Source organism: Oncorhynchus mykiss, chromosome 6 (genome assembly GCF_057628025.1).
Source record: "Oncorhynchus mykiss isolate SJ-2025 chromosome 6, ASM5762802v1, whole genome shotgun sequence".
Lineage (NCBI taxonomy): Eukaryota > Metazoa > Chordata > Actinopteri > Salmoniformes > Salmonidae > Oncorhynchus > Oncorhynchus mykiss.
The window spans coordinates 34,589,598-34,607,122 of NC_143027.1; the positions used below are offsets into that span (position 1 = coordinate 34,589,598).

The 17,525-nt window shown below is 43.1% G+C and overlaps 1 protein-coding gene across 2 annotated transcripts in view; it reads right to left on the reverse strand.

Annotated features, from left to right (window-relative positions):
- piwil2 (piwi-like RNA-mediated gene silencing 2) overlaps nucleotides 1–16,909 on the reverse strand; it is a 36,093-nt gene extending 19,184 nt beyond the window's left edge. Inside the window, exons 1-14 of one of the 2 annotated variants that reach the window (XM_090236749.1) lie at nucleotides 16,816–16,909; nucleotides 15,557–16,058; nucleotides 15,245–15,347; nucleotides 11,922–12,036; nucleotides 11,279–11,458; nucleotides 10,958–11,068; nucleotides 10,704–10,821; nucleotides 8,765–8,889; nucleotides 6,327–6,407; nucleotides 6,118–6,231; nucleotides 3,697–3,885; nucleotides 1,819–1,903; nucleotides 1,426–1,518; nucleotides 1,014–1,154 (exon numbers count right to left, since the gene is read on the reverse strand). In XM_090236749.1, coding sequence (XP_090092875.1) covers nucleotides 1,014–1,154; nucleotides 1,426–1,518; nucleotides 1,819–1,903; nucleotides 3,697–3,885; nucleotides 6,118–6,231; nucleotides 6,327–6,407; nucleotides 8,765–8,889; nucleotides 10,704–10,821; nucleotides 10,958–11,068; nucleotides 11,279–11,458; nucleotides 11,922–12,036; nucleotides 15,245–15,347; nucleotides 15,557–16,030 — 1,929 coding nt within the window. In that variant the 5' untranslated portion in view covers nucleotides 16,031–16,058; nucleotides 16,816–16,909. 2 annotated transcript variants of the gene reach the window in all.
- Nucleotides 16,910–17,525: the final 616 nt, after the last annotated feature.

Sequence of the window (17,525 nt, forward strand, 5' to 3'; positions counted from 1 at the left end):
TACAAAGTATTAACTTAAGGGGGCTGAATAATTTTGCACGCCCAATTTTTCAGTTTTTGATTTGTTAAAAAAGTTTGAAATATCCAATAAACGTCGTTCCACTTCATGATTGTGTCCCACTTGTTGTTGATTCTTCACAAAAAAATACAGTTTTATATCTTTATGTTTGAAGCCTGAAATGTGGCAAAAGGTCGCAAAGTTCAAGGGGGCCGAATACTTTCGCAAGGCACTGTAGTTTGGGTCTAGAGTGTCACCCCCTTTGAAAAGGGGGATGACCGCAGCATCTTTCAATCTTGGAGATCTCAGACATTACGAAAGAGAGGTTGAACAGGCTAGTAATAGGGGTTGCAACAATTGCGGCAGATAATTTTAGAAAGAGAGGGTCCAGATTGTCTAGCCCAGCTGACTTGTAGGGATCCAGATTTTACAACTATTTCAGAACATCAGCCATCTGGATTTGGATGAAAGAGAAATGGGGAAGGCTTGGGCAAGTTGCTGTGAGGACATGCTTGTTGGTCGCCGGACAAAGGGCCAAAATGTGGGACTGTCCCGTATAATCCGGGAATGTGGTCACCCTACTCACCACTAGGCTTGGGCGGTATACCGTATACTGGGGTATTTTGAAATACCGCCAAATAAATTATCTCCAGCTCAGGGCTCCAGCTATGTACTTGGTTTGCTAACTTACTAGGTAAGCAGCTAGCATGCCAGATCAAGCTTCTTGGTTACAGCAGAGATAAATAATCCCCTCCTGGATCAAGATCCCTGATGACTTATTATTTTTTGTGCTGTTGTTTTTTTTCTTATTGGAAAGAAATAGCACCCCTTGTGTACACTGCCGTATACCCCAGTATGGTTAAGGAACGGTAAGAAAATCTGAATACCGCCCCAACCTACTCACCACCAGATAAATAAATGTTAATTGTGTCTTTCTATGTGCGACTTTAGCTACACAACTAATTTGTCTCCGAGATAAATTATATGTATTGTTTGATTGTGCCGTGTATACTCACCACCAGGATGTCTTGACTGATCTCCAGCCCCCAGCGTGCCAGTTCTGTCTGGGCCTCTGGGTTGGTGTTGATGTTCTTCAGGAGCTGCTTCAGGGAGTGAGTGTGCTGCTCACTACTCACATTGATGTGCATCGTCAAGTCCTGGGACGGTAAAACCGGCACTTTCAGAATCTATACAGTACTAGACTTTCCGCCCCAGTGTTACTATGTGACGTTTCTGGGTACAAATATAATTTGCCCCCTCTATTCAATTGATTTCATTGCGCCAGGAAAACTAAAGCAAGCGCAGCTAAAGTCTTTGATAGAAAAATTGGCTGGTTACTACTGCTATCAAATCACTGTGTTGCCTTCATGTACAGTGGATGTCATAGAACACTCCCCAGGGAGAATTCATTGCCGATAATGACTTTACCTTCATGGCGCGGAAGTCCTTTCTCATTTTGTCAGGGATTCCAGTCATAAAGGAGAGCTCTGGCAGAAGCAGAATCTCGCCGGTTATGACTTGCTGTAAGACAAAAACACACAATTAAATATAATGTATATTGTCTTTTATGGAGAAAATGGCTCCAACTCAAAAACTCAAATTACTATCTACAAAGCATGTGTGACAGTAGAACATAAAGACGTAATGAATGCAAACTGAAGCCACAAGGTGTCATTTTGTTAGAAGGATACAGACAAGTACTTTGTTACAGGGTAGTTGGGTGTGTGAGGAAAGACAAGGTCCTGTTTATCGATGAGTATGAAATAAATAAGTACAAAAAGTTAAAGCTACATTTCATAATATCCTTTGAAAGAGTTTTACCTTTCCCCCAGGCTTGGACCTTTCTTTGGGTCGATGGATAAGCATGGGTTGGTCCATCTCTTTTATGGTGATGCCATAGTTTTTGCTGTTCAGATTATAGGAAAAAAGTTCAAATAGACAGGTTTTCCCCTATATTCGTTTAGCAGCAGTGGCCACCGCTGCAAAAAAATATGGAATTTTCTTCATACACTGCTCAAAAAATTAAAGGGAACACTAAAATAACACATCCTAGATCTGAATGAATGAAATATTCTTATTAAATATTTTTTTCTTTACATAGTTGAATGTGCTGACAACAAAATCACACAAAAATGATCAATGGAAATCAAATTTATCAACCCATGGAGGTCTGGATTTGGAGTCACACTCAAAATTAAAGTGGAAAACCACACTACAGGCTGATCCAACTTTGATGTAATGTCCTTAAAACAAGTCAAAATGAGGCTCAGTAGTGTGTGTGGCCTCCACGTGCTTGTATGACCTCCCTACAACGCCTGGGCATCCTCCTGATGAGGTGTCGGATGGTCTCCTGAGGGATCTCCTCCCAGACCTGGACTAAAGCATCCGCCAACTCCTGGACAGTCTGTGGTGGATGGAGCGAGACATGATGTCCCAGATGTGCTCAATTGGATTCAGGTCTGGGGAATGGGCAGGCCAGTCCATAGCATCAATGCCTTCCTCTTGCAGGAACTGCTGACACACGCCAGCCACATGAGGTCTAACATCGTCTTGCATTAGGAGGAACCCAGGGCCAACCGCACCAGCATATGGTCTCACAAGGGGTCTGAGGATCTCATCTCGGTACCTAATGGCAGTCAGGCTACCTCTGGCGAGCACATGGAGGGCTATGCAGCCCCCCAAAGAAATGCCACCCCACACCATGACTGACCCACTGCCAAACCGGTCATGCTGGAGGATGTTGCAGGCAGCAGAACGTTCTCCACGGCGTCTCCAGACTCTGTCACGTCTGTCACGTGCTCAGTGTGAACCTGCTTTCATCTGTGAAGAGCACAGGGCGCCAGTGGCGAATATGCCAATCTTGGTGTTCTCTGGCAAATGCCAAACGTCCTGCACAGTGTTGGGCTGTATGCACAACCCCCACCTGTGGACGTCGGGCCCTCATACCACCCTCATGGAGTCTGTTTCTGACAGTTTGAGCAGACACATGTACATTTGTGGCCTGCTGGAGGTCATTTTGCAGGGCTCTTGCAGTGCTCCTCCTTGCACAAAGGCAGAGGTAGCGGTCCTGCTGCTGGGTTGTTGCCCTCCTACGGCCTCCTCCACGTCTCCTGATGTACTGGCCTGTCTCCTGGTAGCGCCTCCATGCTTTGGACACTACGCTGACAGACACAGCAAACCTTCTTGCCACAGCTCGCATTGATGTGCCATCCTGGATGAGCTGCACTACCTGAGCCACTTGTGTGGGTTGTCTCATGCTACCACTAGAGTGAAAGCACCGCCAGCATTCAAAAGTGACCTAAACATCAGCCAGGAAGCATAGGAACTGAGGAGTGGTCTGGTCACCACTAGCAGAACCACTCCTTTATTGGGGGTGTCTTGCTAAATGCCTATAATTTCCACCTGTTGTCTATTCCATTTGCACAACAGCATGTGAAATTTATTGTCAATCAGTGTTGCTTCCTAAGTGGACAGTTTGATTTCACAGAAGTGTGATTGACTTGGAGTTACATTGCGTTGTTTAAGTGTTCCCTTTATTTTTTTGAGCAGTGTATATACACACACACATTCCTGCCGAGGCGCTTTTAAATGGATAGTTGTTGGCTCAATGACTGGAAGTCTATGGGAACAGCTAGCATGCTATTGCGCTAACGCTAGAGGAACTCTACATAACAAATGCACACAATTCTCCAGCCTTACCTGTAGTACTCGACGAAAGTGGTCGTTGAGCCGTCGGCCATGGTGAAGGTGTCTTTGGGGGACTTGCCCCACTCAATGTCGTCGATGCGGTAGGTGCGGTTGTTGTATCGGGTGATGACAATGTTGCCTATCAGCTCTTTGGTGCACTCATCCTGGAAGCTCTCCCTGCTTTGCTGGTAGATCACGTTCCTGGATGGGAGAGGGGTCAAAAGGTCAAAGGTTACCAATCAGGGCCCCACAACTCACCCCAATTTGGCCTGAAAATCACCCCATTTATACTCTGCATGTCATTCCATTTAAAACCTCAAAGTAAAAAGAACGAAAGAAAAAAACAAGGGAATAACACTCGCACTTGTCTTTTTATTCTACCACTGACTTTGCTGATAAATACTTTTGAGGAAAAATGTACTTAATATGTGGTTGTCTCACCTAGTTACCTAAAGATGAATGCACTAAGTCGCTCTGAAAAAGAGCATCTGCTAAATGACTAAAATGTAAACTCATTTGTTCCTTGCATGTGGCCCCTTAGTGCCCTAGCCTTGACATAACCCCGCAGTCTCAAGTCCCTGAGATAGTATGTCTCAACCACTTTAAAACGGTGTCCAAACCTCTATGAGCAGGCAGATTTACTTTCCGTGAAAGCTTGTTGATGTGTGTGGAAATATACAGTTGAAGTCGGAAGTTTACATACACTTAGGTTTGAGTCATTAAAACTAGTTTTTCAACCACTCCACAAATTTTGTGTTAACAAACTATAGTTTAGGCAAGTCGGTTAGGACATCTATTTTGTGCATGACACAATTTTTCCAACAATTGTTTACAGACAGAATATTTCACTGAATCACAATTCAAGTGGGTCCACGTTTACATACACTAAGTTGACTGTGCCTTTAAACAGCTTGGAAAATTCCAGAAAATGTCATGGCTTTAGAAGCTTCTGATAGGCTAATTAACATGATTGGAGTAAATTGGAGGTGTAACTGTGGATGTATTTCAAGGCGTACCTTCAAACCCAGTGCCTCTTTGCTTGACATCATGGGAAAATCAAAAGAAATCATCCAAGACGTCATAATTTTTTTTTAGACCTCCACAAGTCTGGTTCATCCTTGGGAGCAATTTCCAAACAGCTGAAAGTACCACGTTCATCTGTACAAACAATAGTACGCAAGTATAAACACCATGGGACCACGCAGCCGTCATACTGCTCAGGAAGGAGACACGTTCTGTCTCCAAGAGATACGAGTCCAGTATCGACATAACCTGAAAGGCCGCACAGCAAGGAAGAAGCCACTGCTCCAAAACCAACATAAAAAAGCCAGACTACGGTTTGCAACTGCACATGGGGACAAAGATCATACTTTTTGGAGAAATGTCCTCTGGTCTGATGAAACAAAAATATAACTGTTTGGCCATGACCATCATTATGTTCGGAGGAAAAAGGGGGAGGCTTGCAAGCCGAAGAACATCCTCCCAACCGTGAAGCACGGGGGTGGCAGCATCATGTTGCGGGGGTGCTTTGCTGCAGGAGGGACTGGTACACTTTACAAAATAGATGTCATCATGAGGTAGGAAATGATGTGGATATATTGAAGCAACATCTCAAGACATCAGTCAGGAAGTTAAAGCTTGGTCGCAAATGGGTCTTCCAAATGGACAATGACCCCAAGCATACTTCCAAAATTGTGGCAAAATGGCTTAAGGACAACAAAGTCAAGGCATTGGAGTGACCATCACAAATCCCTGACCTCAATCCTATAGAAGAATTGTGGACAGAACTGGAAAAGTGTTTGAGAGCAAGGAGGCCGACAAACCTGACACAGTTAGACCAGCTGTCAGGAGGAATGGGCCAAACTTCACCCAACTTACTGTGGGAAGCTTGTGGAAGGCTACCCAAAACATTTGTCCCAAGTTAAACAATTTAAAGGCAATGCTACCAAATACTATTTGAGTGTATGTAAACTTCTGACCCACTGGGAATGTGATGAAGGATATAAAAGCTGAAATAAATCATTCTCTACTATTATTCTGACATTTCACATTCTAAAAATAAAGTGGTGATCCTAACTGACCTAAAACAGGGAAATTTTACTAGGATTAAATGTCAGGAATTGTGAAAAACTGAGTTCAAATGTATTTGGCTAAGGTGTATGTAAACTTCCGACTTCAACTGTACATAGTGTATCAGTGAATATGCTATTTGTAAATATCTCTATGACCAGCATAAGAATACGGCCTGTTTAAATTTTTATGAACTCATCACATACTGTAGACAGTGCATCATGTGGATATGCACACCATGTGAACAAATAACTGGCAAGAGAAGAGATTTATCATGCATATTTTAGAGTATCACAAAAGTTAGTAAGTTACGTAATGCAACAATGCTTCTATGTGGTGTAAGGTGCACTGAAATAATCTCACATGCAGTCGAGGACAGAGTCATTTCGCAGCACTTTGTGGGACACATCCACCTGGAGGTACAGGCCTCCGTCAGTGTGCTTTATGCACGTTGAGTAACCTGGCCACACCTGCAACCTAGGATAACAGAAGACAGAAACCAAGGGGCTTGAGTCAACTGCTATGATCATTGAGATTTCAATTGGAGTATAATTTCTAATCTAATCACTTACCGATGCTTCCCAAGTATGACTGCGCTTTTTGGATCGTAATGATTCCGCCCCACAAGCTTCAGTCCCAGGATCTTCATTACCCTTGACAACACACATGAGGAGAACAATGACTTGTTGCACCAGACAAATTTAACATTTGGTAAAGCCAGTGATGTTTTTATTTTTATTTTTACAAAAATATAAAACGCAACAAAGATTTTAATGAGTTACAGTTCATATAAGGAAATCAATCAATTGCAATAAATTAATTAGGCCCTAATCTATGGATTTCACATAACTGGGAATAGAGATATGCATATTTTGGTCACAGATACACAGCATGGCCAAAAGGATGTGGACACCCTTCGTATTAGTGGATTCAGCTATTTCAGACACACCCGTTGCTGACAGGTGTATAAAATCGAGCACACAGCCATGCAATCTCCATAGACAAACACTGGCAGTAGAATGGCCTTGCTGAAGAGTTCAGTGACTTTCAACGTGGCACTGTCATAGGACGCGCTGCCCCGGTGAACTGTAAGTGCCTTTATTGTGAAGTGGAAACATCTAGGAGCAACAACAGCTCAGCAGAGAAGTAGTAGGCCACACAAGCTCACAGAATGGGAACGCAGAGTGCTGATGCGTGTAAAAAAAAAAATGTCTGGCCTTGGTTGCAACACTCACTACAGAGTTCCAAACTACCTCTGGAAGCAACATCAGCACAAGAACTGTTGGTCGGGACGCTTCATGAAATAGGTTTCCATGGTCGAGCAGCGCATACAAGACTAAGACCATCATGGGCAATGCCAATCGTTGGTGTAAAGTGCGGTCATTGGACTCTGGAGCAGTGGAAACGGTTTCTCTGGCGTGATGAATCACACTTCACCATCTGGCAGTTCGACAGACAAATCTGGGTTTGGCGGATGACAGGAGAACGCTAACTGCCTGAATGCATAGTGCGAACTGTAAAGTTCGGTAGTGGAGGAATAATGGTCTGGGGCTGTTTTTCATGTTTCGGGCTAGCCCCCTTAGTTCCAGTGAAGGGAAATCTTAACACTACAGCATACAATAACATTCTAGACAATTCTGTGCTTCCAACTTTGTTGCAACAGTTTGGGAAAGGCCCATCCCGTTTAAGAATGACAATGTCCCCATGCACAAAGCGAGGTCCATCCAGAAATACTTCTCGAGATCAGTGTGAAAGAACTTGACTGGCCTGCACAGAGCCCTGACCTCGACCCTATTGAACACCTTTGGGATGAACGCCGACTGCGAGCCAGGCCTAATTGCCCAACATCAGTGTCCGACCTCACGAATGCGTGACAACTCCTTTTCAAAGAGTGGATCAGGCTGTTGATTGTGGCCTGTGGAATGTTTTCCCACTCCTTTTCAATGGCTGTGACACGCTCTCGTACACATCGATCCAGAGTATCCCAAACATGCTCAATGGGTGACATGTCTGGTGAGTATGCAAGCCATGGAAGAACTGGAACATTTTCAGCTTCTAGGAATTGTGAACAGATCCTTGTGACATGGGGCCGTGCATTATCATGCTGAAACATGAGGTGATGGTGGCACAACAATGGGCCTCAAGATCTCTTCACGGTATCTCTGTGCATTCAAATTGCCATTGTGCTCGTTGTTCGTAGCTTATGGCTACCCATACCATAACCCCACCGCCACCATGGGGCACTCTGTTCCCAACGTTGGCATCAGCAAACCGCCCGCCCACACAACGACGGTTGGACGTACTGCCAAATTTTCTAAAACGAAAATTGGAGGCAGCTTCTGGTAGAGAAATAAACATTAAATTCTCTGGCAACAGCTCTGGTGGACATTACTGCTGTCAGCATGCCCATTGCACACTCCCTCAAAACCTGGCATCTGTGTTGTGATAAAAACTGCACATTGTGCCCCTGTGTAATAATCATGCTGTTTAATCAGCTTTACATGTTGCATTTATATTCTTGTTCAGTGTATAATTCGAAACTTCAGTGAAAAATCTTTAGGATTTAGGGGGAAATGGAACGTTTTAAAAGAAGTCTGGTTTTCTGTGTAAAACAGCTGAAGCCTGGCAATAAAGCATGTTTTTGCATGAAGCTATCAAGCAAGCACAATAGATAAGAGATTAGCTCATTACTGACAATATGGGTACACTAAGGCCAGCTTAGCGCACAGAGAACATCCCTCATAAGTAGACCACAGGCCTTTTGTTGAAAAACACCACCAATATATCCTAATTTAAAGTGAAAATGTCAATTAGTGGTAGGCAATTAGCGGTTTATATTGCAGCACCAGTGTGTTATTATTAGATTCAAAATGGAAGCAAACAGAAAATCAGCAGGAACTACACAAACTTGTCCAATAAGAAACATTGTTTTCCATTGTAAAATATTTTGCTACAGTGTGCCCTAATGATGGCTAAGTTTTGCCCTAATGAATAAGGACAGCCCTGTCACCTTCTCAGCACCACGTTGTAGAAGGGGATGCACAGGTCAGAGTTGGGTGGAAGGATCTTAGTCATCTGGACCTTGATGTCAACCTCCTGGTTGTCAGTTCGTCTCACACTCTTTAGGTGAACCACCTGTATGGAGGAAAGATTAACATCACAACATGGGGCACAAAGGGGAAGATGGCTAAAGACAGGAGTGTAGCTGCCCTATGTGCCACATCGGTATTGCGCGTTAATGTTGGGTCTAGATGAGTGAAGACACTTTTAAAACAGTAGTTACTATAACTATAAGGTACTAAACGATATCATAACCGCCATCGATAAAAGACAGTACTGTGCAGCCGTCTTCATCGACCTTGCCAAGGCTTTCGACTCTGTCATATTCTTATCGGCAGACTCAGTAGCCTCGGTTTTTCGGATGACTGCCTTGCCTGGTTCACCAATTACTTTGCAGACAGAGTTCAGTGTGTCAAATCGGAGGGCATGCTGTCCGGTCCTCTGGCAGTCTCTATGGGGGTGCCACAGGGTTCAATCCTCGGGCCAACTCTTTTCTCTGTATATATCAATGATGTTGCTCTTGCTGCGGGCGATTCCCTGATCCACCTCTACGCAGACGACACCATTCTATATACTTCCGGCCCGTCCTTGGACACTGTGCTATCTAACCTCCAAACGAGCTTCAATGCCATACAACACTCCTTCCGTGGCCTCCAACTGCTCTTAAACGCTAGTAAAACCAAATGCATGCTTTTAAACCGTTCGCTGCCTGCACCCGCACGCCTGACTAGCATCACCACCCTGGATGGTTCCGACCTTGAATATGTGGACATCTATAAGTACCTAGGTGTCTGGCTAGACTGCAAACTCTCCTTCCAGACTCATATCAAACATCTCAAATCGAAAATCAAATCAAGAGTCGGCTTTCTATTCCGCAACAAAGCCTCCTTCACTCACGCCGCCAAACTTACCCTAGTAAAACTGACTATCCTACCGATCCTCGACTTCGGCAATGTCATCTACAAAATTGCTTCCAACACTCTACTCAGCAAACTGGATGCAGTTTATCACAGTGCCATCCGTTTTGTCACTAAAGCACCTTATACCACCCACCACTGCGACTTGTATGCTCTAGTCGGCTGGCCCTCGCTACATATTCGTCGCCAGACCCACTGGCTCCAGGTCATCTACAAGTCCATGCTAGGTAAAGCTCCGCCTTATCTCAGTTTACTGGTCACGATGGCAACACCCATCCGTAGCACGCGCTCCAGCAGGTGTATCTCACTGATCATCCCTAAAGCAAACACCTCATTTGGCCGCCTTTCGTTCCAGTTCTCTGCTGCCTGTGACTGGAACGAATTGCAAAAATCGCTGAAGTTGGAGACTTTTATCTCCCTCACCAACTTCAAACATCTGCTATCTGAGCAGCTAACCGAGCGCTGCAGCTGTACATAGTCTATCGGTAAACAGCCCACCCATTTTTACCTACCACATCCCCATACTGTTTTTATTTATTTACTTTTCTGCTCTTTTGCACACCAATATCTCTGACCAGTACATGACCATCTGATTATTTATCACTCCAGTGTTAATCTGCAAAATTGTAATTATTCGCCTACCTCCTCATGCCTTTTGCACACAATGTATATAGACTTCCCCTTTTTTTCTACTGTGTTACTGACTTGTTAATTGTTTACTCCATGTGTAACTCTGTGTTGTCTGTTCACACTGCTATGCTTTATCTTGGCCAGGTCGCAGTTGCAAATGAGAACTTGTTCTCAACTAGCCTACCTGGTTAAATAAAGGTGAAATAAAAAAAATGTTTTAAAAAAACAACTCAAATGCGTAAGCAACCGTTCCCGTTTTGTGTATAAGCCAATTATCTGCACATAATTAATACACATCTATAGTCACAGACACAGTAGGCCAGACAGAGAAAAGTGACATACCTCTTCCATCTTCACAGGGAGGTAGAGAATTGAGCCATCAAAAGCAACAACCTCCCCAGTAGTGGGGCGATGGTCCTTCATCATGCCAAATCGCATACCCATCGACTCCACATTAGGACTGAAAAGTGGGACAAAATGTAATAAGTTACTCCTCTTTAACAGACCAAATGATATTTCCAGAGCAGATATTTTACACATGAATGCTGCATAAATATGAATGCAGCTAACACTTTTAACTTAATACATGTACTTACGTGAAAGTGACATGGTACTGATAGACTGCCTCATTCCTGCAGTGAATGGTGATGTGGTTTGAGCCTATGGGCAATGGGGTTCCTTTGGTACCAGTCTTGTGTAATGTTTCACTGCAAAGGGAGAGGAAATAACCTTTCAATGAATAGGCATAACAACAGTTAATAGTCCTCATAAAACAATTCATAATTGACCTAAATACATTTCTGCCTCATTTGACTGCCTTCAACGACAGTAACATCATTTTAAGCAACATAATTTGCTTCATAATAGATGGTTTCATTACATGGTTTTACAAATAATGGTACTTTGATGGTACTTACCAGGTGGCCTCCATCTTAAGTTCTCCCTTAGTTAAAGAGCAACCTGGAGTCATATGAGCCTCTTTGTGTAGGGATGGAGGGAGAGTAGGGGGCACAGTGGGTCCCCTCCCAGCACCCAAGGGGTGCATCGACGCTCGTCCCATTCCCACCATCTGAGATGGTACACCTCGGCCAAGGAAGCTGCAGACAGAAACAGAAGCATTACAAGTTCTTAATTGAATTAGTTTTAAATTCCCATCCATAACTGTGTTAAATAATATGTATTAGGAAAAAAAGCTGCTATCGAATCAATCTTACTGCTCATCTATTTGTCTGAAGAAAAAATTCTCAATTTTCATTATCTGGCCTAGTTGTCTTTGAATTATCGGGAACGAACCTTGACAATGAGTCACACCGAAAAGTGGAAAGTCTGATTACCTCCACATTAACAACGGATAATTCAATAATAATTTGAAATGAGATGGGCATATACTGAAAAGGATGGGGATATGTGAGAGGGACCTGTGTATGTGCACAGCATGAATGATGCATTCTAGAAGCATTACTGTCAGGACCCTAAGGACCTTAGTAGCATGGAGGAATTGGCCCGCTTTAGCAACAGGTTAAGTCGCAGGGTTTGAGCTCATCACCTTCTTCTTCTCACCTGTTACCTTGGCCCATCATGTCCTCAGGGAATCTGTCTCCACCCGGGCCGGCAACTGCCACTGCTCCAACAGGGGCTGTCTGTGGTTGGAGCTCTGCTCCAAAAACACCCCTCCCTGGGCCAAACACCAGAAAAAAAAACACACAATGAGATTCAGTGGATTCATCCTCAAGGCCTCAGTTGGAGCATAAGGAAATCAAGCAACATCCCTAAATATTTTAAAGCTCAAATTACTCTTTGATTGTCTACATTTTGAGTGCTCAGAACTTAGAGGCTATGTTGGATAAGGCAAATCTATTTATTGCGTAACAAAAATGGTTCAACTTTAGTGCATCAGAGTTAGGGAGATTAATTAGAATTTATGTTTTTGCACATTATTCCAAATTCCTATTTTTCGTTTTTATTAGTGTTAATGTCCGCTTGTTCTCATATCTTTTTGAAATTGTCTCCTTTGCTGCGTGCACCTTCCATTTACAACAGAGACCTGTATATAAAAGATGAGATGCACTTGTCTCCACCCTAACAATGGGAAAGGCTGTCCTTAAGGCGGGGAGGCAAGAGAAAGCTAAGGTCCAAAATAAGCCCATAGAAACGCATTTTGCTTATTTTGGACAGATTTTTGCACTCTCGCTTCACCTCTTCCTCTGGTTTACACACACAACAAGCCCCTCCACCTGTCACTCACACCAACAAAGTTGAGAGATCACATCTTCCTCTCTGACAAGCGGTTTCAACTCGTCATTTGCATGAGAGGTTTGGTCGAACAGAAATTGTTTATATGGACACCAAAACATACTGAGACATTATTTTACTATAATAGAGGTGAAGTTAACTTTTCTAACAATACTTTTTTTATGCCTCAACTACTCAAATTGCACGCAGAGCAGACACTATGAAAACAAGAGTATCAATGGACATTGATTATGGTAAATTAATGCAGTTTGTCGCGCGCGGCATTTGGGTACCACATACTGCTAGCAGCATTTTAGCCAAAGACTTATAGTAGCTGTCTAGTCTGTTTTATAAATGTGCAATAAGTATAAAACAATTACATAAGGAATTGGCAACTCGTTCTCATTCTGAGAAATAAGGTAGGCCACTTGATTTCAACATCTAAACAAAGAGGACAGGCTAACATGCTTTGCAAATAGTTGGCGACAGAGAAGGGTGTGCACATAACAATTCAACTGTTCAACCATGTTATCTAGCAAATAGATCCAAGTTGGCTAAACTTTAAATAAAGATTATCTGGCTAATCACTAGCACATGGGCTTGAGAGATTGCTGATGAGACCTGTGTTACTTCTCTATAGTTTAATGCCTGCTACAAGAAGTCATTATTGGTGAATGTGCATTGTGCATAGTTCTAGTTACATTTGTAACAAAAGGGCATTTTCATAGACTTGACAGTTCAGTGATTATTGCAACAAAAAAACAGCCGTTTGAACTATTTTGATAAAATGATCATGGTTGTGGCAGGCTTATATACACTACATGACCAAAAGTATGAAGGCACCTGTTCGTCGACCATCCCATTCCAAAATCATGGGCATTAATATGGAGTTGGTCCCACCTTCGCTGCTATAACAGTCTCCGATCTTCTGGGAAGGCTTTCCACTAGATGTTGGAACATTGCTGAAGGGACCTGCTTCCATTCAGCCACAAGAGCATTAGTGAGGTCGGGCACTGATGTTGGGTGATTAGGCCTGGCTCGCAGTCAGCGTCAGTGTTAAGATTTCCCTTCATTGGAACTAAGGGGCCTAACCCAAAACATGAAAAACAGCACCAGACCATTATTCTTCCTCCACCAAACTTTCCAGTTGGCACTACGCATTCGGGCAGACAGCGTTCTCCTGGCATCCGCCAAACCCAGTCCCTCAGACTGCCAGATGGTGAAGCATGATTCATCACGCCAGAGAACGCATTTCCACTGCTCCAGAGTCCAATGACAGCAAGCTTTACACCACTCCAGACTAAGTTTTGCATTGCGCATGGTAATCTTAGGCTTGGGTGCGGCTGCTCGGCTATGGAAACCCATTTCATAAAGCTCCTGACGAACAGTTCTTGTGCTGACATTGCTTACAGAAACAGTTTGGAAGTTGGTAGTGTGGGTTGCAACCGGGGAGACGATTTTTACATGCTTCAGCACTCAGCAGTCCCGTTCTGTAAGCTTGTGTCATTGGTTTTTAGGAGCATACACCCATGTGGGTGATTGAAAGATGAACTGAGGTCCACACTCCAGTCGGTGGTGTTAATGCACCTGAAAGTCGGTTGCCAACCGCCATATAAAGTCCAAAGAAGAAGACTGAAGGAAGAGAGATTACTAGAAACTAACTCGGTTTACCCTTTTATCTGTGGATTAATTGTCAGAGTAGAGGACCTTGTGTATTTCAGGTAAAATAACCCAATATTTATAACCCAGGACAAATTAGCTAGCACCTGCAAACTAGCTAGCTAAATGGCCATGAATGTTTCATGTGTTTCGACAAATTAATATAGTTGTTTCAGAGTTTGTTTTGATATTTCAACCTGCGTCTTCTGCTTGCGTCTGGTGTGGATGGACAAAATCAACATGCGCACGTGTCCTGTCTAGTCAGAATGTGACAGTTGACCGGGGCAGCTCTAGCAGTGCAGAAATTTGTGAAAAACTGACATGTTGGAAAGGTGGCATCCTATGACAGTGCCACGTTGAAAGTCACTGAACTCTTCAGTAAGGTCATTCTACTGCCAATGTTTTTCTATGGAGACTTCGTGGCTATGTGCTTAATTTATACAACTGTCAGCAACAGGTGTTGCTGAAATAGCCAAATACACTCATTTGAAGGGGTGTCCAAATACTTTTGTATATATAGTGTATTTAGCCTAGGTATAACGTCACAAGCCCTGAATTAATTATTTCTGACTGTTTGAAATGCAGTGTATTTTACCTTTACATTTTACAACAACACTTATATAGAGAAAACATTTTTTTTTATAAAAAAAATAAAAAATCTAGATATATTGTGAATCGCCCATATGTTAGAGAAAAAAAGAGATGATTTTTAGGCCATAATGCCCAACCCTAATCAGAGTGCATCAATATGATGGATTTCCAATCTTCTAATTGATTAAATGTAAAGGCCAACCATTACTTTTAACCCATGCCGGAGGGGAACACGTGATACTCTTCCCAGTTAGTTTCATCCAGTATGCCTTCATCTATGGACTGTGTCCCAAATGGCAACCTATTCCCTATGTAGTGCACTACTTTTGACCAGGGCCCATAGAGAATGGGGTGCCATTTGGAATATAAACCTAGTTTTTCATAAACTCAAGATTACTCACCCACTGGCAGCCCTCCCCTGCCCCAGGTCTTTGAGGGATCGATCCCCATGCCTCTGAACATGGACACCAGCGACGATCCCTGGCCTTGGGTGGACATGTCCACCTGCCAATTACAATATCGTTACAAGAGCTATAAGAGAAAAAAATAACTTGGCTCAAATGGTATATTAACAATTTAAAATATTTAATCTGCCCTTGATTGAGCTTGCATGGAACTAATAGACTAGTCCAATAAGTGCAAACCTCCTTGAACCCTGGTCTGGGTAGAAGTTAGGAGAAAGACTTTACAACCCCAAGGAACACAACACAAACCTGTTTGGCTACTACTTCCTCTTCTGCCTGCAGACTTGGCATCTCTTCAGGCAAGTCTTGCTTTGCAAGCTGACCTGGAGTTGCTTGTCCAAGGTGAGGCCCCAAACCAAGAAGGGGTTCCCCTCTTGCCACACCTACGGTCGGATCAGCTGTCGAGAGAAGCCACCCTCTAGGGCGGTTAATCCCACCATCTTCTGATGTAGGCATGGGTATCCCCCTGGCAAAGCCAATGGAGGGATCGCTCACTGGGAAGGGCACTCCTCTCCCGTACTGCATACGCAGTGTATCACCAGCGGTGGTGAAACCCCTGGCTCTTCCTAAGCTAGCAGACCCATCTGTTGCAAACATAAGGCCTCTGGCTCGTCCTATTGCTGGTTCATCTGAACGCAGTCCCCGACCCCATGCTTGCTGCTGCAGCCAAGGAATTCGGGTTGCACCAGGGAGGCCTGGGAAACAAGGCTTCTTTGGATCCATTCCAGCTAGCTCCTCTCACATGCAATGCCTGTAATGCAAATGCAAAGGCTTATTGGCAAGGGGAATTGTGTAAACTTGCTAAACCATGTGAACGCTCCAGATGGCATGTCATTTGTATTTAGTCATAATGAAAGAACTAGCTACTTTGTTAGTATCAAAACATTTATGATAAATGTATTGATGGGGCAAAAGACAGGGAGCATCTTGCCGAGTGTGCCTTACTCAGACTGAGAACCACCTCTGAGTTGAGCACAATCAGCAAGGTGTAGACACCATTATTGTTAATGTCAGGTCAAATGTCGCAATGTCTATCTCGACGCTTGCGCAAGCGGTTGCAGCCAAGAGGTGTAATCATTACGCCGATTCTGTTGCAAAACGTTTTGCAACAGAAACCGTATACACCAAACATACAAGTTACTGTTTCCATAATGAATACACCCGTTGGGAATAGCTAGTTACCTGCCTGCATATTTTCTCCCTAAAATGTACGAGACTAATAGCTACTTGCTAGAATAGATGGTTACATTTCACACCAAAGGTATATTAAATATTGCAATAGCTAGCAATGTATGTTTCAGCAAAAGCGAATGAATGTTAATAGGTTCGTCATTAGCTAGCTAACGTTAGCTAGCTAGTGTGTTTGCTTTTGATTACAAGCAAATGCACCAGGGGAAAAACGGGAGCCGAGAGATAAACATTTTTAGGAACTTAAATGCATATTTCGTTGCTTCGTACGTTCCTCACATTTCAAATATAACTCCAAACCTTATTTTTCTTATACTGACTTTAAATGCGTATGGAGCACTTTCTTCTCAACATTGGTACAGACCTTTTGCCATCTGTAGTCAAAATTACCGGGAAATGTTTGGCCACCTGGACACGCCCATGGTAATAAACTATTGGTTAATAGAACAAATTTGTCAAACGTGTACAGGCTCTCGAGAGCTGTCAGTAACCATGTTTCAGTCACTTGTTTTATGGAGTAAAGTAGGCTAAATGTCGGATACAACATTTCATGATAGGATGATGGATGGAAAAATAAAACATTTCGGTAAATTTTCCAAATGTCAACAAATCAAAATACGCAAGACAAGGTGGGATCTTTTTGTGTCGGTAAAATGAATTATGCGAGAATGTCGGCGGAAACGCATTTATGCACAAATATTGACATAATAACCATCAAATCAGATCATATCGTAGTAAATTTGGGAGTCACACTGTGACATTTGTGATTTTGTGGTCCACAATAGGAGTTTTCGGGAAACAGTTTAGTCCTGTGGATTTAGAGATAACTTCACATGGTGATGAAAGTGCAAGGTTGAGTTTGATGCTCTTTGGAGTAAATATCGAGGGTATTATTCTGGTGACGTGATAATCAATGCTTGGCTGCCGTTGGACAAATAAAAATAATCTCGCTTTTTCCATAATAATATGAAATAGTATCATGTAGTCTATAAATGCGCTCTAACCAACAGCGCTAGCACCAAAAAAGTTG